The sequence below is a fragment of the Pleuronectes platessa genome, chromosome 4 (genome assembly GCF_947347685.1).
Source record: "Pleuronectes platessa chromosome 4, fPlePla1.1, whole genome shotgun sequence".
Classification (NCBI taxonomy): Eukaryota; Metazoa; Chordata; class Actinopteri; order Pleuronectiformes; family Pleuronectidae; genus Pleuronectes; species Pleuronectes platessa.
This window is the reverse complement of record NC_070629.1, coordinates 24,289,848-24,315,482: the sequence shown is the minus strand read 5'-3', so window position 1 is coordinate 24,315,482 and position 25,635 is coordinate 24,289,848. Positions and strand designations below refer to the sequence as shown.

The following is a 25,635-nucleotide window of genomic DNA, read 5'->3' as shown; positions in this document are numbered from 1 at the left end:
ACCACCACTGTGTGTAAACTTTATTCCTCTTTCTGTATTCATGACTTGTGCAGATAAAGGGAGTGCTCATGTGCAGCTCAGGCTTCTCCTCTCCATGTCGATCAATCCCAAGTTGACACCACAGCGGAACCGGAGCTTCACAGTCGAGCACACCGTCACCACGTCCAGCAGCCTTACCTCAAGATTTAGCCATTTATTAACCTGCTGTTTTTGCATTTTGTCCTTTTTCTTACAAAAATCATTATGCTTTGTTTTTCTTTAAGACTACAACAACACACTATAGACAATACATATGGTAATCCATAATATTTGACTTTTTTGATTAGGTATATCTTTTAAATTATACACTTTTCAGTACAATAATGATTATTCTTTGAAACAACTGGCACCAGGATGTGAGCTAACGTCCCCCCCCCCCCCTGTTCTCATCTCGAGCCTGTCGGCGTTTTTAGTTAGGTGAGCAACCTTCCTCGAACATCACTTAGTTTATGACACAACATTAGTTAATACTTGATATACTTGAGTGTAACATGAAAATTGTGCTCCTGGTTGCAGCATTATAGTTTGGCAGCACATGCACAGACTACGGCATATAGCATTTTTTTATTATTATTATTATAATTATTATTATAATTTCACCTGCTTTCTTTCTGTCTTTTTGTCTCAGTTGTCCTGAAGCTCCAGGTGTCCGGTATCAGAGTCCCAAAAAAATAAAAGAGTCTTCCGACAAGATCAACTGCTCTGAGCCAGTGAAACGTTGCTGTTGCAAAGGGAGTGGACATTTCATGGAGTGCCTCTAGGTTTGGTGATGTATCCCTCTAAAGGCGCCAGAGGCTACACACACACACACACACATATACAGTAGCGCTCTCGCACACACGGACAGTACCGTAAACCTCATAAACAAGTGTTCTTAGTCCGTATACAGCAAACACGTTGAACCTGTTGTGAAAGGACAATCAAAACTATTGCACAGTAACTGTCTTTCTAATCAGAGCATGAGACAGTTGTGAAATCAAACATGAACAAATGAGCCTGTTTTTGTTTTTTTGCCACCTTCTCCAGAGTAAATAAGGCCGTAGCAGTGCTTCAGGAGGGAGGGGGAGACGTGCACACACACGCACACGTGCCCCTCCACTCCTCAATAAGTCTTTTCCCCATCAGTGCTGAATCTATAGAAATAAAGAATTTCAAATAAAGGAAAAAAAAGCTGCTTTATGGTCAGTTACGTCTACATGGAACAGCAACAGGACAGAGTGGTCTGGTGTCACTATTGTTATCTTCAGTATGTTAATTCCTCTGGGAGCTGAGAGGGGACGTCATGCGCTGGAGATCGGTGATGCAGTTGTAACATCCTAGTGGACAGTAGAGGGCGGTAGGACGGGGGGGAGGGAGGGGAGGGGAGGGTCCACGAGCCTCGATGCAGAGCTTCTGAAGTGAGAGTCCAGGTGAAGGGTTTCTATTGCAGTTTCAGTGAAGTTGGGAGGAGTCTCGTTGGGAAATGAAGGCCCAGATAAGTTTTGGGGAGGTTTTTCTCTGCGCCATCATTTGGCCGGTTGAGACTCAGAGCAGCACGGTTCAGTCTGGTTCAGGGTCTGAGTTGTGTGAGTGTGTGTTGTGGAGACAGAGGGGAGAGGGGGGAGAGGGGGGGTGGGGGGGGAGGCAGGGTCAGGCCTCTACATGTTGAAGCCATAAGCAGGCTGTGCAGGATAGCCGGCGGCGGCAGCAGCAGCAGCGGTTGCGGCGGCGGCGGCCTGAGGAGGGAAGCCCGCTGCGTTGGCAGGGTAGCCATAGCCTGAGTACGCTGGCTGCGGCGCCACTGGAGCAGCAGCACCAGTCAACATCAGCTGCTGGCCTGAACATACAAACAAACACAAACACAGGGTCACATGGGACATCAAATAAACCCTTTACAACCAGCTCTCATTCATGTATTTTACCATTTTTCACTAACACCTCGATGTTAAAGTGGACAGAATTGATTAATTAATTGACTTGAATCTAAATCCAATTAAATTAAACAGAGAATTAAATAACAACCAATGACATCCAACCACATTTTAAAGCAACCAATCAGCCTTTAGTCCAGCACATACTGTTAGCCCACAGTCTTTAACTGGTTATAGACAAATATGTGACAGTTATTCAGAAAAACAATAGAAATGTCACTTTACCTATTACTTATTTCGATTTGTGATGTATTGTATCGTTAAATTAATCATAATTATAAGTCTATAGTGTGACACAGATTTTAGATGATGAAGCTCTACTTGTTTTCAGTATCAGCGATGGTGTTTGTTACTGATCATGCAAACGTCCATCTAACGCAAGTTGCTTCATTCAAAACTGAGAGATGTGAAAGAAAATCTTTTACTGAAGCTTTTTGAAACACAGAACAAAGTGAGTTAACCAGACTCCAAAGACACAAGTGTCCCAATTTGTTCCGGATAAACTAACCATTCTTTTATGAAAATATCTTTAACAATAGTTGTCATCACTGGTAAATCTGGATTTCAACAGCAGAATGTGTCCTCCTGTTATTCAGGAGCCACCGCTGTCTGTCCTTCAGGGGGATCTCCACCTGTTAACCTACCGAACACTATCGGCTGAGGCTCCGTCACCTCCTCCTCCGTTTGCCTTTGGCTTTCTGTCTCCTCCAGCTTGTCCACCTGGGGGCAACAAAGAAAAGAGCATCGATCAGATGCTGTTCACTCACAGACACACACACGCACCTAGGCTGACAGAATAAAAGAGTCTGATTTCAAACACTGTAGGTATCCTGCAGAAACAGTTGCAGCCTTAAAAGTAAAATTCAACCAAATATTGGAAATGTTCAAATCGTGGACATAAAACTATTGCTAGCTGCCAGCTGTTAAAAAAAATATATAAAAAATAATTTACTGGATACCTTCAATGTGATGATCACAGTGCAGTTATATTGAAATGTGAATTGATTATTTTATATACTATATCAGACCATTAACTACAATGCCACAAAAAAACTCTAGATAAATAAGATTAGTTAAACAAAGACACAACTACACACAACTCCTCACAGTGCAGCTAAGGTTACCTAAGAGAAGATGCCATGCAAGTTAGGTGAGAATTTCTAATACAGCTTCCAGTACAAATGTCAACATTTAAAGGGTCAATTCACACAAATCACATATAAAACCCTTGTGATTTCGAACCATGAATATAATGACTTCCTCCTGTTGTCACCCGAACTCAATACAAAGGAATGAAGCCGCTCAAAGAACTGAAAAATGACAGTAGAAAACCTTTTCAATTTCTCCTTCCAGATACTTGATCAGATTAATAATAGACATCATCATTGACAGATGTTTTTCCATTAAGTAGTAAACAGTTTCAAATAAAAACTATCCACAACAAAGTCTGTGGTTTCTCATTCATAACAAGAGAACAGAACTGTAGGTTAAATATGTCATTTTTAAATGGTTTGAGAAGCAGTAGTAATAGATTATTAATTGTAGTGGGATTGAAGTTAAAAGAACTAGTACATTGTGTATAAGTAGAAGAAAAAGCTATACATGCCTATGTGCTGGTGCTACATTTCCAGCCATTCACAGTTAACAGTTTAATCTCACTATAATCACAGCTTCCACATGCATCCCATTCATGGCTGCAATAAAAAAAATCCACGTTAGTCTCGTTCTGCTACTAAAATAAAGCTACAGATTAGAAGCTCGCAGGTTAAAGCTCATCCAGGCATCCAGTATTTAGGCAGCGCGTTGATAGCGCTGCAGGTTTTCCTAGAAATCATTGTAAGTGTAAAGAAATATTCAGGCGCTGTGCTTCAACTGAGGATAAAGCTGAAAGCAAAAGGTTTCAAAATTAGTGTAGATTTTGAAAAGATGTAGAAGTTCTATCGGGTAATAATTTCAGAAAATGCTGAAAAAGATTGGGAAAAGAGAGGAAACATTGAACGGCCCACGCTAAGCACTTTTCTGTACATGATGTGTATATATATATATAAATATTTGAGCATTGGATGAACTATTATTTGTGAAATTCATATTTAAAACACCAGATGCATATAATACAAAGGGGTGTTATATTAGAATATAAAACAATATCAGTATGGCCTTATTTCAGTTTCTTCTTATCTGCTTAATTAAAGAATCTGCTCGTTTGACCAGTGATTCTAGGAATAAAGTATTTTGTCTCTACAAGATAAACTGTCCCATTTCCCCAGAGAGGAAAGAAGGACTCCAGCATCTTCCAAGTTTGAAGCCCTCCTCTGTACTCAGGTACATATTTGAGACGCTAACTTTTTTAACCTGGAGTTAGAATCCTGGGGATGTATCCAACAAGTGTGGAGTGGCCTCCTCTTCTCACCGGCCTTCATCTCTGGTTGATTCAGAGCATTAGCCAGGTGGAGATGTCCTTTTTTTTCTCAGATCATACTACACTGATCAGCCACAACATAATAAACACTAATTGGTTTTAATGTTGTGGCCGACTGTAACATCAATCTCATGATTCGTCAAAAATAAAAAATCTGCCACTCAGTGCTAGAAGCAGCCCCAAGAGAGAGGAGTTTGAAAGTGAGAGGTTTCTGTTGGACCAGAACAGGTCAACCCTGGTCCTGAGGAACAATAAGGTGCACAAGCTTTTGACTCCAGCCACCAACACAGTATTTAAAGTTATGGGCTCTCCACTGGTCCAAAACTTCTTCTATAAAACACATTATATCTCCTGGATACAGTGATATGAAAGTTTACTCAACCAGTGACCATTAAATGCCAGATATGCAGGACTTCATTCATTTAACCTGCAAATCAGTGCCCTTTGTTGAATGATTGGAATCTCCCATCAGCAGCAAACATCATTCTATAGCTGCTTAATATGAACCTAAAAGTAGTTTCTGATTAATTTAATTGCTTTTTTGTTCTTAAAAGTTATTTTCAAATATATTCCTTCTAATAGTCGTTCTTTAATCCATTACGGTGGCACAGTCAGAGCATTAAACGTTGGTGTCTATTTCCATTTTCCTATTTTGCACTGAAGATCAATAAAAAAACAGTTGTAAAAAGACTTTATTTGAAAACATTAAGTCATTACCTACACAAGCGAAGAGTTAAACTCAACATTTATTCAAAATGCTGAGTAACGTTTGAAAAAGTTGAGGCACTCGATAAGTTTGAAAAGTCTTTAAGATAACTAGGCTATTCAGTCAAATAACTTAAAATGATTTATGAAAATGTGTTGTGTTGGTGCTGAAGTGGAACAAAAGCCGACAAACACACACACACACACACATTAGTGCAGCTCTGCAGGACCAGAGCTAGTTAGGCCATACTCAGTCTACAGTCCATGCTAGGTTCCTACAGAGGAAACCTAAGAGATAAGTTACAACAAAAACAAACAGACAGGACACAGAGGAGAAATAAAAAGTGGGCCAGAGACCGTCACCTGCGCAGCAAACTCATCAACCTGGAAAAGAACCCAGAGAGATGACCTCAAGTGACCTCACGTGTCTACAGGTCAGCATTAAGGGAAATCACGATGACCAGAGGTGGTTCACTGGTAAATATACAGTACACATATCTACCATCACCTAAAAAGAGAGTTTCTCTCTCGACCTTCTCGTCTCATCATATGTGTGATATTTTAAATTGTTGGTAGGACCTGTTTTCAATATCCCTCCAGACTTTTGTCCAACTCTCACAGGTCTCTACAGGAAATTTAACAATGTAAGAAAAATAAAAAAGCAGAGTTTCAAACTTCTTTCTCCTAGAATATACAAAGTAATCAACCCTACTTTTGTATTAAAAGAGAAACTAAAATGAACAGCAAACAACAGGAACTCTTTCTCCTGCTCTTCAGCGAAGTACTAACCTTGGTGAGGTACTCTCTCATGACCTGGATGAAGTACGGCATGGCGAAGTCCATGATGTTGTTCCTCCAGGCGACCTCCAGCACCACGTCGGGGTGAAGCAGGTCGTAGGAGGCGAAGAGGCAGGCGGCGAAGCACTCCTTCCTGCCCTCCTCCAGGAACCACTGCAGCAGCGTCTCCGCCAGCTCAGCGTCCTTCGACTCTGCAGCGTACAGCATTGCATCCTGGGAAAGACACATTTACACGACTCATTATGGGAAACATAAAAGTTTGAGGCCTCATATATACATTTTTGTGAGGAAATTGCAGACTGAAAATTGTATTGGTTTGTACTTGATGCTAGATGGTTCATATATCTATCTCCAAATACAGCTGGTGTATCTGAAGTATAGACAAACAGTGCCATCTACAGGAGAACAGGGGTATGTGCAAGAAATAAAACATTTTCTCTGTTTTAAAGGGCCTCTTTTTGATCTATTAGCGAATGCCTGTGAATTATCTCACCTTGTAGAGTTTGTCCTTCTTGCAGAGCTCCACACTCTGTCTCCAGCGGTTGTTGCCCTTGTACAGGTAGGCAGCGATACGTCTGAACTCAATCAGCTCGTGTTTCTCTAACCTCTGAGCCAGGCTGATGGTGTCAAAGTCATCGTAGGCGTCGATTGATGCTCTCAGACCCTGTGGATTACAGGTACAATATTACAGCCCAGGCCAGAGAAACCTGAACCAGTTAGTTTCTTGTAACTGGATATCAATGGTGAATCAAAGAATCTGGGTACATTTACTACTAGTACACATATTACACTATTTCAAAAGTGCCCCTCAAAAGCTTTCTACGACAAACACCACTCAAACAATGCTATGTACAAATATAAACCACATAAGATTAAATATATTCCCAGTTTCCAAAAACAAATGAAAAATAAGATTGTTCTGTGAAGTCAAATCAACTCTGCATGTTGTTTAGGTTTTCACATTAGTTTTATGAAATAATGTGAACATCTGACATGAAAATTGGACGATCATTAAGGAGCAGTGATCCCAAGCTACAACAATATGACGTCTACTTTCTATAGTATCAGAACTGTTGAGAGACCTGATAGTCTTCCTCCTCTGTCAGCTGGTTGTTGAGAGCTTCGTTGACAGACCTGTTGTTCTGACTCTGGACAGATCTCAGGTAAGGCTTCACCAACTTCAGCTGGTTCATCTGCTCAAAGGAAAAACAATCAATGTCATGTCAGAAGTGTTTGACACTGTGCACAATCTGTAAGAAGGAAAATAGAGAGGGCATAATTCATTAAATTTGACGTCACTGTTACCTTGCTGAAGAAGTTGACCGCTCGGCTGTGGTCCAACCGTGGAGACAGAATGATCAGCAGGTCGTTCAGGAGAAGAGGTTTGAATTCCAGGTAGAAGGACAGAGATTTATAGTACAACTCCACGTTGGCAACCTGAGGATAAAACAAAAACAAATGTAAGGTTATTTAAAAGTTTAAAAAAGAAAATAAATGGACGAGTCATAAACACTGCTCTTTACCTTAGCAACGATGTCTTTGAACAGCACTTCTTTCCACGCATCTGTAGGATGAGACATCATCGTGAGGACCGCGTTGTCGAACTCCTCGTACTTGTCGTACAGGAACACCAGCTCTGCCCATAAGTGAGACTGCTCCGCTGCCCGAAGGACCTGGGAAGTGAAAAACACATTTAACACATGCAAGATTCAATGTTTTTCAAGGAAGGACATTTGGCACATTTAGTTATGTTGCCTATTCACAAAATGAAAAAAAAAATGTCAAGCTCTACATCAGAAGCTGTCAAACCTCGTTGTTATATTCCTGGTTTTGCCAGATTGAGAAATAATATTCAAATTATAATTTTTTTACACTCATACATCGTATTGCCAACAATAAGTATGCTGCGCCTTAATAAGGATGTGAAATGTTAATCCATCAATAGAAAGCATTCCAACAAGCAAGGTCAAACTGACTAAGACTAGGAACTTTTAAGGTGACTAATATTTATGAAGACTTCTCTGCAAAGATTTTAAAGATTTTAAGAATTCCAATGACAAGATTTGCTTAAATCTACAGTTGGGCTACATAAAAAAAACAAGAGGGCAACCTGACAGAGGAATGTTTAATCCTTTATTTAAATTAAAAACACAAAAATTAAAGCTGTGATTCTCAAAAGATAATATTTCAATGCAGTGTCAGCCAGCAAAGAAACAATAGAACAATTGGATTTAAGACACACAGACGCACACATAATCGTGCAGACATAATTTACCTTTGGGATGTTGACTCTGGACCAGAACAGCTCCAGGTGCTCCCTCATCTTCTGAGGTTTGAACTTGGAGTAGAGGATGGCGAGCTCGGTGAACATTCCCATGTGAGCCCGCTCCAGTCCCAGCGCGGCCTCCAGCAGAGCGATGAGCTCCTCGAAGTAGCCACGGTCCTGATAGTAGCTGATCAGATCCTCCAGCTCGTCAGCGTGGATCACTATGTGGAGGCCGCAGATCTGTGCCAGCCGAAACTCCTCGCCGTCAACACAGGCAAAGCAAACCTGAAGAAAGGGAGGAGAGAAAGAGAGGAGAGGAAAACATTCAACTAAGATAAACTTCAGTAAAATGTATCTTACAATGTGAATTATAATGAAGCTTCTATAAGGAAAAAGACAAATAACACACAGACTGGTAAAAGATGAACTGAGGATAAACTTGCGGCAGTTACCTCCTTCCATGTCCGTGTGCTGTTGGCTTTCCTCGCGCTGTCCACAGCCGCCTGATACTCCCCGAGGTGAACGAGTGTCGATGCAAGTCGAGCAAAGTTGGACACGTTGTTGTACAAGAGCTTGGCTGCATCGTACATGCCCTCCTCGTAACATCTATCGCCCACCTGGAGAAAGAGACAGAGAAATGAGCTGTTCCGTTTTGTGCAGATGAACATCGTGGACAAGAACACTGAACCTTTGCTGTTTCTCTTACCTGCTGTATGTGAGCATTGTTGGGCCCACTGACAAACTCCTCAATGTCGGCCAGACGGTTGGTCTTGGCTAAAGCGAAGATCAGCTCCGTCTCCACGTACGACTCTCTCGCTTTCTTTCGAGCCATCTGAAGGAATTTGACCAGGTCCTCCCAGTTATCTGCAAAATGAAACCAACACCTTGATGATCCGCTTAGATCATCGGTGACTGACGTTGTATGAGCAGAGTTAGGCAGCGAAGTGAAGGCTTACTGTTCTTGCTGGCTGCGTTGACCACCTCCATGTACGCTGACGGGTCCACGGCTTTAATATACGAGTCAATAGCCTCCTTGACCAGGTCTCTCTGCAGCTGAGCTCTGGCTAACTGGCTCCACACCGCAGGCTCGTTACACTTCTCAGCAAACTCATAGGCACGATCCAAGTTCCCTATGTGCTCTATCAGGACCTAGAGACACGAGGAAAGAAAAGAGCTGCATTGTGTTATCTAACATATGGGTAATAACAAGAAGGTAAAACCTCAGGGTTAATAACCAGGAGCATGATTCACTTATACAACCTGCGGCATTAATTCTCAATGCAGATTCTCAATATTTATACACTTTACACTTTAAATATCAAGATAAGAGAAAAAACAAGAAAATTAAACACAAAATTCAACTTGACTATAAACATTAAACAACTACTAAACACATCAAGTTGATCAGAACTCTGCTCAGACGAGCAAATACTATTAACTGAAGTACATAGAACTTCCGATGTGTTATTTCCTTTCACCTGAATGGCTGAGGTGTTGACGTCAAACTTCTTGAAAATGGCAAATGCTTCCTCAAAGAGCTCGTTGCTGATGGCGATATTGGCGATGTCCGGAGCGTCATAGTTGTCCAGCTTGTTGATGTACTCCATCACCCGAGTGCGGTCGGCCTTGATGGCTGTCAAAATCAACAGGTTCTGGAGGTTTCTGGGAGAAAAAAACTGAGATTCTTAATAAACAGTAGAGGAATTGTGGGTAAATTACTATGATGCCTTCAAAAGCAGCAAGTCTGTACCTGTGCTCGCTGAAGACAGAGTTATCAAGAACAATCTTCTCCAGCAGCTCTATCAGCTCGTTGGGTAGGTCGGCCGTCATGAAAGCCTTGACGGTGACGGACACTTCCTCTGGGTCCTGCGTCTCTGACAGCGCTGTCTGCACCACCTGGAATCAAATCAAATGAGGAGAAAACAAATATAAACACATAGAAAACAACCCTGATGTACAGTGTGCATCCCCTCAGGTGGGGAGGTGGGTGGAACCTGACCTGATCAATGAGTTGTCTTCTGAAGGGGTTGTCTTCCTCCAACACGGTCGCCCACAGCTCGGGATCTTTCCGTCGGACCAGATATCGAGCCTCACTCTTGAATAACGAGTTCTCATTGCAAACCTGAGAATAAATCATACACGGTAAATAATCTATTTATCAACACTAGATTGATGTGACTGATCATTTGCATGCTATACACTGTGATCCACACACTTTGATGAGGTCCAGGTCACACTGTCCTCTCTCATAAGCCACACAGGCCAGGTGGGGGTCTCTCTTCTCACAGTATCTACCCACGACAGCGCTGTCGTAGAACGGATTCTCCTTCAGGAAGCGTTCAGGTGTGTTGTTGCTGTCGATGTAGATCTTAGCGAGGGCGTTGTGAGTGGCCGGCTCCTCGCAGCCATCGTGGATACGGGACTCCAGCCAGGGCAACAGAAGCTTTAACCTGAAAAGACAAGTGAAAACTGTGTTTAGAAAGATCTGCTTCATTTGATAACATTTAGAAGATTTGAACTGGCAAGTATTAGAGTGACATTAACTTTCTGTTAATAAGCTTGAATTATATTTCTAGACAGATTTTTTGAGACACTAGATGTCAGTGTTGTGTCATCAGCACCCAAACTAGTCATATTTACACTTTCTCAGATTCCCATGTTTGATGGATGATTTATACTAGAAATACCCAAGATAGATTTGGAGCAGATATTCGTCTCAATTGAAAATCCATGAGGAACGTGTGAAGAAAATAGTGGCCAGAAAATCAACATTGAAAGCACATGCTAAGATAATATATATTTTCTTCAGCATCTGAAATCTATTAAGTGCAAATCATACAAGGAGCAAAAAAACTAACAGGGGTCTGTATTTTTGTTGTTATTTTTAAGTATTATTAAGATGCTTTATTCATTCACAGACAAAAAACTAGGCAAAACAACAAATGATTTTTCATCCATCATCTTACCTGTTTCTCTTCTCCACCTCCTCTACCAGCTCATCAGTGGAGAACTGCCCTCTGACCACCATGATCAGGTTCTTAATGACATCCTCAGCACAGTCGACATCCAGCAGCCCACCGATCACCACTGGTAAACGACTGGGGTTCACCTGAAACCAGTGCAACACATTCCTCATATAAAAGGGTCTCATGTAGACGAAACAACGAGACACAGTAATATATAGTCTAAGCAGTTTTTGTGGTCTTACCTTCTGTACATAGATTTCGATGTATTTCTGTAGATTGTTGCGGTAGAGGTAAAGCACGAGATCATGGACGAAGTCAAAGCGATCACACACAATGATAAGCGGAAGCTGGTCTGTTAGTTTGGCCTCCTACAAAGAAAAGAAACACAAGATCCATTTGTGTTAATAAATGGCAAGGAATGGGTTTAACAATTTGTCAGAAAAGCATTGCTCGATGATAAAGAACAATCATTAATACGCTTTGTTGGGTAATTTTACCTTGAGGAAGTTTTTAACCCTCTCTGGGTCATAGCAGTTGCTCTCTCTACATATTCTCTCCACTTCTTTGATTTGACCTGTTTTACAGGCGGCCTGGATGTACTTAAAGTGGACGTCTGGCTCCTGGCTGAAATTCACAATCGACCCAAGGAAGTAAAACAAACCTGGAATAGAAAAGGAAGTGGGAGAAACAGTCAGCTTCATTCATTACCAAGTAAATCCTATTTGACACATTCTCTTGCTTTAATCCAACATGAGCCATGTCTTTATTACCCCCCCCCCCCCTCCCCCCCGGCCCGTGTGTGACACACCTACCTTCATAACTCTTGAAGGATTCAAAGAGCTCCACTAATGCCAGAGTTCCCAGCTGCTCGTGATACTTAGATGCTACCTGGACACACAACTGCAGGTTCTGCCTGATGTTAGCCGACAGCATGGCCCTCAAACACTCCAACGAGTCTTCCACTGACAAAGAGCCAAAGAAGTTCACCAGCCACTAAAACCAGAGTCCGAATAAGAAAAGAGAAGATGGGGGAGACAGTGAGACGGTAGGCTGAGCAGGGAGGAGGTCACAAGAAATGGGTTCAGGCGTTTTCAAAGAGGGAAGAGTGTCTGCTCCCAGGAGAGTGGTATTCACGAGCGTGACTAAACATCTTCAGGCGTACCTCAGGGTTGAGCAGATGCGTGTGCACCACAGCTCGTTTGATATCATACAGGTCGGTGTAGTGTTCAAGGGCCCTCTGCAGCAGACCTGCCTTCTCACACAACTGAGCGACATGGGGACGGTCGTAGTGGGTGAACATCTGGTTCCCCAGGATCGCATCTGCCACCTGAAAAGAGTTCGCCACACACATGAAAACACAAATTAAAGTAAGGTAAGGGGAAGTTGCTTTTTGTAATCAGGAGAGCAGGCCTGAAAGTTCACCTGGGGGGCGTGTATGAGGTTCATTTCAAGCAGACGTGTCTGTAGGTGTCCTTCAGCCGGGCGGTTGTTCTTTAACGCATCCAATAGGAAGGAGGTGCACTGCTGGATCAGGTTGCCCTCCATGAAAACATCGACAATCTACCAAAGGGCAAAAGGAAAAAAAGAGAAATGGCAGGAAATAATTCAGTTAGATTTTTTTTTTGATTTCCAGCCATCTGTGAACCATAATTTGAGTTAGCATGCAAAGTAAGATTAGAGTCGCACACTATAAAGCACCAGGGGCCTGGAAACCACATGTTTCTGTTTTTCATATTTAACAATATCTGTAGCTGCCACAACACAAAAGGGCGGGGGTCTTCACTTGGAGAAGCATCTAGTCATCAGGGTCCCTCTAAGTGAGACTTAAACTGAGCAGAGCGATGACACGACTTTACAGGGGGGGGGGGGCACTGACTCAGTGAATTCCTGGCATTGCTGGCACATCTGGAATAACACAGATGGAGGCTCCCACACTGGGCTCTTTGTGTGTTTGCGTGCATGTGTGAGGATGAAGGCGCAGAGGGAAAGTGTAAAAGCAATACTGTGCGTCTCCACTAAGTAAAGGTGGTAATGCCGCTGTGAGTTGTACCTGGTTGATGTTGGCCAGCGGCTCCTCATCCTGGACCAGCATCTGGGCAAACTGAAGTCCCTGGTCTGGATTGACACGCATCACATTTCTCAGTAAAAACACCCAGTCTGGGGTGTAGCCCACCTACAACAGCGTAGTTAAACACAATTCTCAATTCAGCGCATACAAACAAAGTTATAGACAACTAGTATTATCTTATGTACTCAATATGAAATAAAGAAATTAACAAAAATATACTACATCATCTCATTTCAACGATGCTTCTAACCTAACATGATGTTACTTTTAAGTATTTTCTTTCTCTGACCAAACAATGTGTGGGTTTTTTCCATTATACATGCAATGAATGAATGTGTATCTATTTTATCGTAAATATCCAAATAAATTGGAACAGAAAGGACAGTGAGTTCTCTGATTACCTTTTTGGCATACAGCACAATCTTCTGGAACTGGCCAGTCTCTGCAAAGCACTGGATGACCTTGCTGGGGATGTTAGCTCTGAGGTACACACTGAGAGCGAGTGTGGGGTCAGAGGCCTTCACCAGGTCTCCCAGCTCTTCTGAGCACTCCAGCTACAGCACATGTGTGATCACAGTTACCAACAATGTTAATAATGATTGCGTGGATGTTATTACATGGTATCTTTTGTTCATCTACACATAAGCCCAGGGTATTAAAGCTGCCCTGTTTTTATAAAATCCTCCAGTCCTACCTTGTCCTCCTTCAACCATTTCTCCAGCAGTTGCTTGCGGCCCTGCTGCAGGACAGGCCTGCACAGTTCAAGAGACTCAAACTTGTTCAGCTGGCCCTGGTCCAGAAGAATACCAAAGTACTGCAACAGTGGAGAGGCCTGACCTGGCTGGGCCGGGACACTCTGAAACTTACGGATGGTCTCTGCCGTCCTCAAGATTCCCTGAGGGAAGGAAAGACAGTGAAGACGGGAGGAATTATGGTTGAAGAATAAAAATACAGTAACATTTTAATATGAACTAATGTATTAACATGATGATATGACAGGATATTTAGTAGATCCGTTATTGTTTATTGAGTTATTGTGTTTTATTCGTCACACCAAAGAGTCAAACTGAGGGCAAATGATATACTATATTGTGATATGTTGAGTACAAATGTAAAATGTGTGCCGAATCAGCATGAACAACCACTTTTCTGTAGACACAGCCGTACCTTTGGTGCTGATGCAGCAACCTTTGCAGCCTCTGAATAAGTTCCCTGGGCAAACAAAGTGTTGAACTTCCGGCCAAACAGCTCCTCAGCCCCAGCGAGGTTTGACCTCACAGCCATCCTCAGGGCAAGATCCGGGTTCTGAAGGACGTTCGTGGCATAGTTGACAATGTTTTCCTCCTCGACGCAGACCGACAAGACCTTGAAAGAGAAAAAATAGATACATAGATGAACATATAAATATTATGTACATAGGTAGAGACGCCATAAAAGGAAGCTTGTACAAAATGTTCACCTAGGACGAAACGCCAATGTGGCTACTTACACCACATTGTTTGCATAGTAATAGAAGAGGCTATTTGCACACAGGTGTCAATAACAAAAAATGTCAATGCACACAGGGTGGAGAGCAAAGGTGGCTATTTACACAAGAGCCTGAAAAATGAATCTGTAGGCAAATAAAAACAGCAGTATCAGCATTTATGTTTGCCAATATTATAACTTTTATTTTACAGAATAAACAATGCGGAACTGATCTGCATTCCTGTTCACATTTTATATATTTTAGTTGCGTTTATATTCTTATTTGTTTCATATTTATTTGGTTGTGTTTGTGTTGGGCGTTCCAATGGGTGTTTCCACATTCCATACTTGTGCATGCAGCCAAATGGCCTTGTGGCTATTTTTACCTGTGTGCAAATAGACACTCTGAGAAAATAATTGATAATTGTGTTGCTAGTTTCTTACCTGTCCCTTCTTGTTGACCCCGATTATTCCTGAGGTGGTTTCATAAGGAGCAGTGACAAAGATGGTCTCTGTACTAATTCGGTTCATGTAGATACACACTCCAGACTCCAGGTCATACAGGTGGATGTAACCGTACTTAGTGATCAAATATATTACACCATGCTTACTGCCAATCTGAGGAGAAAGATGAGAGAGAGAGAGAGAGAGAGAGAGAATTTAAGTGTTCGGCGGTCACACTTAGTTTATCCAGAGCCGACGAGAACCAGGGCTGTTTCCTCACCTGCATCGCTACTGGAAAGTCTGTCTGAGCTTCTGGAGGGAAGAACACGTCCACTGCCTTCTTAGCAAAGGGCTGGTTTCCTGTAGCTGGTTGACCAACTTCAATGATGTGCAACTGGAGGAAGATAACATCCACGGTAAAGCAATATGAGGAATGATGGACAGCAGAGGGGAGTTCATACATATATATGAAGCCATTTCATAAATGTTGTCTTTTTGTGCAACTCAGAGTTCTTTGATCAGAGGCTAGACTAAATACACTTTGATAGCATTGTGAGTCCAATCTGGGCAATCAATCCCGGGGCCCTCACCTTTCCCCCACCAGGGGAGCGCACAGCAAAACAGAAAAGGGTGGAGAGTTTGGTATTTCCCTCCACTTTGAACTCCCCGAAGGCAGCAGCGTGGCCTTCGATGGGCTGAGACACCTTCCTGTCAACAGAATACAGCTGCATCGCTCCAACTACACGGTTTTGCTGCAGGAAAAAGAGAAAAAACAGGAATAAGATAATTTGTTGACCTGCAGTCTATGGCATCACCATAAATAATCAAATAATTAAAGATCGAAGATGATTCTAGCTCCTTTTCCTTCACTTCAATACTCAGGTTTTGAATGAAGCAAACTCACACTCAAGCTCTTTTACCTTTCGCTAAGGAGGTTATGTTTTCGCTTCTGTCTGTTAGAAGGATTAGACAAACTACAGAACAGCTTTCTATGAAACTTGGTGGAAGGATGGGACATGGGAAATGGGAGAACTCATTAAATTTTGGTGTGGATCATTCAGACAAAGTGGGGGATCCGACAAATACTCACATAGAAGTTCACATAGAAAGTTAAATGTGGCCAGAAGTTGGCGTGCGTCATTTAATAGGTCAAATAGATTAGATTTTTCCACATACACATTAAAATGGAAGGCTGGTATTTCTGCATCTATCCCCTGTGGAATGCAGAGTTAGTGTGAAGAGGGAAAGATGTGTTCTGAGATGACGTGGGGACTTTTCGTGTTATGAGCATGTAAACAAAGGATCAGAGAGAGATGGATCAGATATTCTTCTTTCCTGTGCTTTTCACTGTAAAGCAAACATGCTTGTACCTGTGCAGAGATCCCTATCAGCAGTAGCCACTTCTGTTGCTCGTCAGTTCTGTAGTTGATGATCTGACATCCTGCCAGACTGGCGTGCCGATCGAACACTTTGGTTGGTTGGGAATCCCCCTCCATGCTCCAGTGATAGACGGCCGTATCCGTCACCAACGCAACCGTGTTTATTGATATCCACTTCCAGAACATGACCTCCTCCGTCATCGTGTGAGCCTTCACCTTGCTCTTCATCTCGATGTTGAAGATCTGCAGTGTCTTGGCAGCTGAGGGGATGACGCACAGGGAAGAAGTGAGACGGGCAGGCAGCAGCTCAGAGGGGGAGACAGGACAAACACTTTGGAGTTTTGATGAGAACTGAAGGCTACCAAAGGTTGAGGTGAGGGGTATTCAGCTGCAACATGTAACTTCACCACTAGATGTCTCCAAATTCTACACACTGAACCTTTAACCTCCAATCATGAATCAGTGGGAACCTCTCAGTAACATGTATACTAATGTTCCACTAGAGGACTGAGGAGGTCTGTCCTGTCTTCATTCAGGTTAAAGGTGTTTTAGAGGGCAAGGAAGTACAAATCTGTTAAATCAGTAACCTGGCAATATCCTCTGGCTACTGAAAGTAGACTACAGCTTTATGAAGATCATAATGACTTACTGAACACATCTGTAGATCGTATGGGTTTAGCTGAGCAATTTCACTGTTTCTGTTCTCCAGACTATTGTGAATATGACCAGTAACTACTTCCATTTAACAGTAAAGTTACATAGAAACAAAATAGATTAAAAACGTGAAGGAATGCATGATTCAGGTGATCACTGGAGCTGCTGTACAAACCGCCGTCAGCACAAACAGCTATAATGATACGTTAATGGCATCGTTTATATGCAGCAAGGAAAGATTGAAGCGTTGATGTGGCTGCTGGCACACGCTCGCACAGGCGTGCAACGACACACAGTGCCAAACCCACTGTGTATCAGCTGATGACGCATACAACACATACACTCTACCAGTATACAAAAAGTCATGCTAACACATGTGTAGCTCTCATAAAAGCAGGCTGGTGTATGTGCCTGCAGGTGAGGTGTGATTCTGTGAGGTATGTGAATCTGATGCAGTCTACTGGCAGTAGAAGCCATTTCTCATCAACAGTTTTCTGGTTTTTTTTATTGATTAAGGGTCGAAATAGTGCTGAGTACTTGAGAGGGGGGGGGTGTGGGAAGCTTTTATGAGAGAGACATGGCTACTGTATCATCACAACAGAGTGCCAGACGGGTAGACAGACAGAAAGCAACTCACCGTCTGAGACAGGACAGACAGCAAAGGGAGAAAAAGCAAAGTGTCAATCGGGACCAAGACAAAGATAGACCACAGGGAAAGGGCAAACAGGGGCATAGTATCCTCAGAGGAAGGGGGGGGGGGGGGGGGGGGGAAGCACTACAGGCAAATCATCCTGATCAGCGCTCTTGTTTGTGCTCCAGGGGCAAGATTAAAAGGCAGAAATCAATTTACACAACCAATTTAGTACATTCTGGCAATAGAACTAAGTGCACTCTACATATTTATGGCATTGACAGAGCATTAGTCAGTGCAAGACCGTGGCATTCCCATGGCACTCTTGGTATATGGTTAAATCTGTTAAAAGTAGAGACAAACAAACAGTGCAGACTTCATTCTGGGAACTGAGACAACAATAATAAGCTCGGCGGTTGGCGTTGGGCCACTAGCAATACCAGCAAACTGTTTTTCCTCACAACGACTCAGCATTTTTCTATTAAATAACCAGAGGCGTGGCTGCCTGAGTGTGTTGCGCTACATCTCATACAGTACCTTTCAGGGCGATGACCTTGCTGGCCGGGTTCATGATGGCACTGTCGGCAGAAATGGGTCTCCTGATTGGGTTGGTGAGGTCGGACATGTCCACGATCACCACCTGGTTCTGCTCGCCCACCTTCTCTCGGATGCAGATGAACTTGTCCGACTCCATGGTCAGATAGCTGAAGCCGATGTTCGCCGGGTTCACGCCCAGGTTCTGCAACTGTAAATATGAATGAAGTCAAAATTAGAATCTTGCCAATCAGGTAACTTTACTTTTTATTAAAGAGGGGAGTTAAATAAGAGGACATGACTGTTTTAATAGATATTGAATAAAAACATGTTAAATGAACAAAACACAGAAGACTTCTCCATGACAGTGTGCCGACAGTTTCTACTTTTAGACTAAAAGTTAAACTACTAGAAGCTAGACAAATTTTTAAGGAGTCATGCCTACATCTCAACCAAATGAAAAGTCAGGAAAACATATATGGCAGCAGCTGACATTTGCCTTGCGAGGGGGAAAACAGCAAGAAGGATAGTAGAACAGTGTTTTGATCAAAATAGTCGCAGGTCTGCTACAATTTTCCAGGGAAATTCTTGGAGGTGGTGACCAGACAGTAGGTCTGGTGCTACATGAAACCAGGGAACAAGCGTGGGCACACTGCGGACAACAGGGTGTTAACCAAACAGAACTTTATTTTACCCTCTTATAATAGCTGCTAAAAAGCTGAATTTTCTGAAGCATTTTAACAAATATGCTCTACTTGTAATGCCATTAGAACGGTGGCCCTGAGGGTCAAAACACAACATGGATTGGATTAAGCCAGAGGGACAACCTGCGATTGTTTCTGTTAATATCTATAACCAAACATCTTTCCAAGGCCCTTTACAACAAGCAGGATTTGTAGTTACTTCAGCTTTAACTGTGGTTTCAATGTTCCAAAGCTGGTTCAGGCCAAGCTACTAAATCACAATGGTAACTTGTGCTGAACGACCCCTAACCTGCACTGGAGGAGGTTAAGTTCAGAGGAACAGATCAAAACCAAAACTACTGATCATTCCTACAGGATCCTGACAGGGAGAAAATAGTTCACAGGAAAGTCACAAATAATAAAGAGCATGGAACAGAAACAGGAAATGGCATTGAACTGTCACCGGGGACCTTCTGACAAACAAGAAGTGTGTGTCCTTCCTTTGATGTTATCTGAAATGTGTGTTTAGTGAAATATTGTTTGGACCCTCGGGGCCACTGTGAATCGGTAATCACCATTAAAACTCTATTATACTGAAAAAGAACAGTATTAATTAATTTAAGCTAAGCCTGTGATTAAATCCTTCCAATGCATTCAGCCATCTACATGAGCTGCCATTAGAAAATTAACACTTAATTATTCAGCCTAAACCAGTCTGAGACAACACTAAATCCTCATCCACTGAAACTAAGTATAAATCCTAGTTTCCTCAATAAAGCAGCGTAGGGGAATCAGATTTATTACTCAGCATAATTATTTTCTGAATGACTGAGCTGATGTCAAATCTCGGTACAAGTAACAAACATGAAACGCTGCACCTCGGTTAGCAGCTGCCAAACAGAGGAATTATTGTGCACATTGTCCAACTAGCTATGAACTGAGAGGGCAGACCAAAACATGCTCTCTCTCTCTCTCTCTCTCCCTCCCTCCGGTGACTGAGCTGCCTGCATTATGCAGTCTGAGGCAAGCGGAAAGGAATCCTTACGCGCATCACAAGGACTATAGTATCTCGCAGTTGGCTGGTAGAGCAGGACAAGAAATCATGACAGCTGAGCCATTTCAATAAGGTCAACTACACAACAGGAAGGAAAAAGTCAGCAGCCTGGGGCGAACACAGAGAGAGAGAGAGAAAGAGAGAGAGAGAAAGAGAGACGCCACGTTCGAGCAAGTGCTTTTTATATATTTGAGGGGATCAAATCTTTAAGTGCATGTGAAGAGTCACTTTCACCCAAACTACCACCCACCTTAAGAACCTAATTCCTGCATCATTATTTCTCAACTTTAAAATGTTACCAAAATAACATAATAGTAAAAACTTCTTTATTCCTTTTATTTAACACTTGATGAGTTTGTTTTACAACATACCACAGGTAAACCCCAAACACACTGTGCTCCCAGGTTCTCAAATATGAAGACTTGCTTTTCTCCAACAATATATATAATATAATACCATAACTCTACACCACAGCTCAATGTTCAGTAGCCTTCTGTGCAGCACGTGCAATATTAAGGCTTCTCGACAAGGCCACAGAGAAGACCTGGGGGGGGGATTGGAGCCATATGTTGCATCTCCTTTCGACTGCCAGAACGATCTCGGGGAGGGCATGAATACAATAAAGATAGTGAGGGAGAAGATAAGCATGGGAGTGAAAAGGAGGAGCTCAAGACTCAGTCCAGCATCCTGATAAAAACAGAGAGAGACGTTGTTAGGAGGGAACCGGTGTGAAGTAGAGACGCCAGAGTGATAAATGTACCTTTTATTAGAAATGAAGAGTGACGGAGGAGAGGGAGGCCTGCATGGTGCAGTTCCAGTAACATGGGCCTTTGGCAATTTACAACTCAGGGTGGTGCGACTGACTCACCAGAAGAGAACATTCCCCTCCGCACTCCTTCTTAGAAGAACATTCCAGACTAAAATCACACCTCAGCTACATCTACTGTCTCCACTGACCCATAAACGGCCTCTAGTAGATCATCTTCACACACACACACACATACAGATTCCTGGAGGAATCCTCCCCAACTATCACAGCATTAATACCACAATAACAACAGCAGCAGTTGAGCTTCACTGATGATACAGCGCTGACGGTATTCGGTGAGTCATAGACTCGGTGGACGCGATACTCCGACAAGTCGCATCAGCAGCTGAGGGTTTTGGGGTTTGTAAGGAGATTACACAAACACGGTTAAAAATGCTGAATCCAGCAAAAAGACGTGGCATTGCGTTTTTGCATTGTCTTGCACCAAATGGTGGAAGGATTATAATTTAAGGGATCGTAAAAAACGTATTTATATTATAATTGATCGATTAGATTTGTGCATGTGGTTTATTCCTGATGGGATTTTAGACTCCTTCAGCTTGTCGTTTTGTTTTTATTCCTCACAACTGTAATGTTTTGTAATGTTTTGGTTCACTTGACAGCTCATGACAGCTGTCCTGAGTGAGAACGCCCCAAAACAGCAGGCTGAGTCAGTGACTATCTGGTGAATGAAGAGCAGCATTTAGTAGCTAGAGTTCCCAAAAGAGAAGCCAAAGCGTCTCGATCACCCCCTGGTGGCTGGCTGCAGTAAAGCTCATAAACCCCACCTCCTCCATGTTAGCAGATGGGACATAAATGCAAGATGGCAGTGCTCATATCTGGTATATTGTGGCTTGATTTCTGGATAGTTGATCTACAACCATGTCTATACTTCGGACAAACAAGTGACAAATGATAATTTTGCGAATGAGTTGACGCAATAAATCTATTCTTACAGCTTTGACAGTTTGTGTGTTACTGTTCATATTGTATTTGAGAATAGCATTCAAGATTACGTTTTGGTGACGGAACACAGATGCACACGCCCGGCCCCTATCAGCCACTGCTGCACTCACAGATGTGTTCTTCTGGACGGAGATAGAGTCTTCTGGCAACCTGCTTCCTATGCTGATTGGATTTGCTGAGTTTAAATGGGGCCTGCTTAGCTCATCTGTTTTTCACAGCTGCTGGTCTGACGTGGTGGCATCGTTTCATGAGATCAGATCCAGCAGCACCCCAGGACGCATCAAACAGCCGCAGAGCAGCAGGTTGGACTCTCCTAACTCAACTCGACAGGACGATGGTCAGGCGCCTCCGAGCTGCAGAACATTTTTGCACTTGCACAAGCTGCTAGAGAACGTAGGCCGCTGCATTGTCAGCCGGCAGAGGACCAACATCAGCTCCAAATGACTATCACTTTAGCTTGTTCATTATTCAACGAGCTATCCTCTACTACTTTAATACAGTTTGGGTCAATTAATCACACATTTTGACGTGACAACCTGGACCCTGGCTCATCAATCAAACTGTTTTCAGGCACAAAGTCAGGAGAAAGTCAGATGGTTTACAACAACATAACTGGAACATAAAGGTGAGGGGTGACGCGGCTTGCAAGAGACAGGATGTGACACATAAATCCAGCTGCAGAGATGATGTGTTTACAGAAAATTACACTGACGTCGGCCCGCATCGTCAAAAGCTCTCAAATCTCAAGGTGGACATCTTTGTCAGTGTCGTCGACACATCTTCATTTATTATTGTAGTTTTTTTCAGTATTGGTTCCGTCATGTGTTTGAAATGTCATCAACTCTCTCACTTATGGATCCTGATAGTATCCTGCTGTATTCTCACATGGCCTCACTCTGACATTATCCAGAGTCTTTACCAGGGGCCTGGCAGGAAGAGCTCTGGAGAATGTCCGCAGCTACAAATGTAGATATCTGCATCCTCATGTTTATCTGCATGTCTGAAAAACAATACAGTAAACAACCAAAGCAAGGAAGACTTCAGAGTAGTATTCGACCTAGTTAATGACCATAGCTACTAGTATTGGGTGTAAAAATGAATACTAGTGAATCTCTCATATTTAGTACAGTAGTTCTGATCCAGGCCTAATCCTCCTCCAGATCAACATCAAACACCAGAGTAGCATTAAAGAACCATTCTGTGTTTCAACAGGCTGGTGCCTCACTGTGCAGCTAGAGTCCATGTTACATCCCTGAACCCAGGCCCAGTCTGCAGACACTGAGCTGTAAATACCAGGCCAATAAAGAAAAAAAGCTAAACAACTTGAGGCCCAAAGACCTGGGTTTGCAAATTCCAAGCATTTTTGACTCTGCTGGAGCCACCTAGATTCACGGGGGGATACGACCGGGGCAGAGCTGGGATTTCACGCTGGAGGAGGAAGGCAAAGCGGTCTGCTGCATATCACTGTCTCAAGGCAGAAGGGTTTACTGAAGAGATGTAGGAGGGAGAGGAATGCACTGTTCAAAGCAATTTATCCCAATGACCCAGACAGTTCCAGGTACTGCGCTGCCCTCCATCAGGGAGCAACACAGCATGAGTCCCGCCAGTGAGGACAGGGGCCTGGTGGCCTGCAGAGACTCTTGGCCAGCACTGGGGTTTTTTTTGGTGAATAAAGAGTCTCTGGCTAACGAAAGTGGGGCTACTGGCCAGAGGAAGGGAGCACAGAGGGGGAGGGGGGGCTCTTTCCTAGTGAAAGGCCATTTCACTGCCTCCTGTTACCATAACAACAGGCTACAGACCAAGGGAGGCGGAGGGGTGCGTCACAAACTTTCTCTTCTGGCTGCAAGACGCCGGGCACTGGGGCTGCTGTGGGACAAGGACTAGCAAAGTCCAAACCAGCAGAGGAAAGAAGCGGAGCGTAGTGGAAATAGTTGCTCCACAGATGACTCAATAAGAGGCTGCTTGTTTGCTGTTTTTTCACCCCACAGATGGTAAAGGACATTTTGTGTTTACTAAAGCCACTGTGAACAGGGCCTCTTACACCCTTACATGTTGATGTTGATCATTTTGAGGCTGCACGGATGTTGCTCTGGCATGAAAATACCAATAAGCAGAGCTAGAATACACACTGAATCAAAGGGAAACATTGATGGACGTATATAGCTAGATTCAATGAGAGGGTTTGACGGCTGTGGGTCGTCTGCCAGCAAAGAGGGTCTGCGGTTCGATCCCAGTCTCCCCCATCTCTGTGTGTTGAAGTGTCCTTGGGCAGGACACTGAGTCCACAAATCGCCCCTGATGGTTGTTTGACCGACGTGTGTCAGCGAAAGGTTTGCACATAGAGGCACTGTTTGAATGAGTGTGTGTGTGTGTATGGCTGATAAATTACCCAATACATGTCCTATAAATAGCTTTGAGTTTTCATCAAGATCATATTTATATATATATAAATACAGATGATGTTGCAGTGGTGCGGTTTTCTGAACTTATCTGACATTTATCAGTGATCAGACAAATGTCTCCACTTCCTATCACACATCGTCTCTAACAGGGATCGTGGCCGAAGCAGGTATTTTGTCAGCCCAGTGCAGAAACTGGACATTAGCAGACATGTTGTTGTTGTTGCGAGGACATGACACCTACATGTAACAGTCCCAGTGGAGAGGGGCTGGACAGAAACCAGTGAACAGCTGAGCTCCGCAGCTTAAGGTGTCAAAAAGCCGCAGTTTGCACCGGCGCGGATTGAAAATGACAGCGGCGGTTTTCCACGAGAAAACTGCGGCATACCCCCCCCCCCCCCCCCCCCCCCTCCCCACACACACACACATACACAGAGCGAGACACACACACACACACTCACAGACACACACACAGACACAAACGCTACAGTCCGCAGTGGAGCTGTTGTACCATCTCGATTTTTTACAAGTCATCATCTGCCCGGCAGGAGCGGAACGAGGCCTGTGGCTATATCGAGCACCTCCCTGCAGCAGGAGAGCTCCGCAGCCCGGGTTCAATGCGACATGTGCCGGGTGCGAACACGGGGCAGCGTGGACACGAAACGAGCCGATGTTAAAATGCCCCATGTTTTTTTTATGCTTTTCTTTTTTTCAGCTTGAATCCGCGGTTACCTGCAGATGCTCCTGGAAGCGTATCGGCAGGATCTGAGCCATGTCTGCAGGGTTCGTCGGTCCCGAGGATCCTGAGGAAGGAGAGGGGAGAGGGGGGGACGACAGGAGGAACTGGCGGCGGTGGTCTCGTTCTGCTCTGCGCCCCGGACACGTCCCCTGGAGTCAGCGGCGATGGGCAGTGGTGGGTGGTCGCGGCAGCCTGCGTTGATACCACTCGAATCCGGCGACTGTTCCCATTCAGCAGCCCCCCTACACCAGTCCTGGAGCAAAACAACTCCGCGCCTCCGCCAAGGAAACTAGTCCACTCCGACTAGTATAGTATAGTATAGTGCCGAGCCCCGCGACCAGCTTCCTCCTCAGAGGACGCACGCGGCTGCGCTGGGAAAACAGACCGAGCCGGGGGATTGTCAGCCGGGGAAGTGGCTGAGAAGCAGTCCGCGTGTGGAGGTTTGATTCCCCGCTTGAGACCTGTCAGAAAGGTCGGGTGTGCAGCTTGTACCCCTCCGCCGCAGAAGCCCCCTCCCCCCCTTCCTCTCCACCAACTTCGAAATCCGGGCTCGTGACAAGCGCCCCACCTTTCCTCGATCTCTGCACGCACGCACACTCACTCACACACACACACACACACACACGCACATGCAGGCACACACACGTTTCCACAAGTGTATTGTGCGGTTGACATTGAGCTCAGTACCAGAAGCTGACACTGCACC

General features: G+C 43.8%; 1 protein-coding gene across 2 annotated transcripts; it reads right to left on the bottom strand.

Annotated features, from left to right (window-relative positions):
- Positions 1 to 1,676: 1,676 nt before the first annotated feature.
- Positions 1,677 to 25,454, bottom strand: cltcl1 (clathrin, heavy chain-like 1). 2 transcript variants are annotated; one of them, XM_053421410.1, is made up of 31 exons: positions 24,923 to 25,454; positions 18,284 to 18,491; positions 16,453 to 16,721; positions 15,673 to 15,834; positions 15,363 to 15,476; positions 15,083 to 15,256; positions 14,339 to 14,536; positions 13,866 to 14,066; positions 13,573 to 13,725; positions 13,154 to 13,276; positions 12,526 to 12,663; positions 12,266 to 12,430; positions 11,916 to 12,096; positions 11,601 to 11,764; positions 11,346 to 11,471; positions 11,104 to 11,246; positions 10,353 to 10,587; positions 10,137 to 10,259; positions 9,888 to 10,033; positions 9,616 to 9,799; positions 9,094 to 9,286; positions 8,844 to 9,001; positions 8,590 to 8,754; positions 8,147 to 8,422; positions 7,395 to 7,544; positions 7,177 to 7,308; positions 6,954 to 7,064; positions 6,365 to 6,535; positions 5,863 to 6,084; positions 2,594 to 2,669; positions 1,677 to 1,855 (listed from the first exon to the last, which is right to left on the bottom strand). In XM_053421410.1, exons 1-31 carry the CDS (start codon positions 24,962 to 24,964, stop codon positions 1,677 to 1,679), a joined length of 5,082 nt encoding a protein of 1,693 aa, XP_053277385.1. In that variant the 5' UTR covers positions 24,965 to 25,454. The 2 variants fall into 2 exon arrangements, with proteins under 2 accessions (XP_053277385.1, XP_053277386.1); XM_053421411.1 differs by lacking the exon at positions 1,677 to 1,855 and having other exon boundaries at positions 2,402 to 2,669; positions 24,923 to 25,453.
- Positions 25,455 to 25,635: the final 181 nt, after the last annotated feature.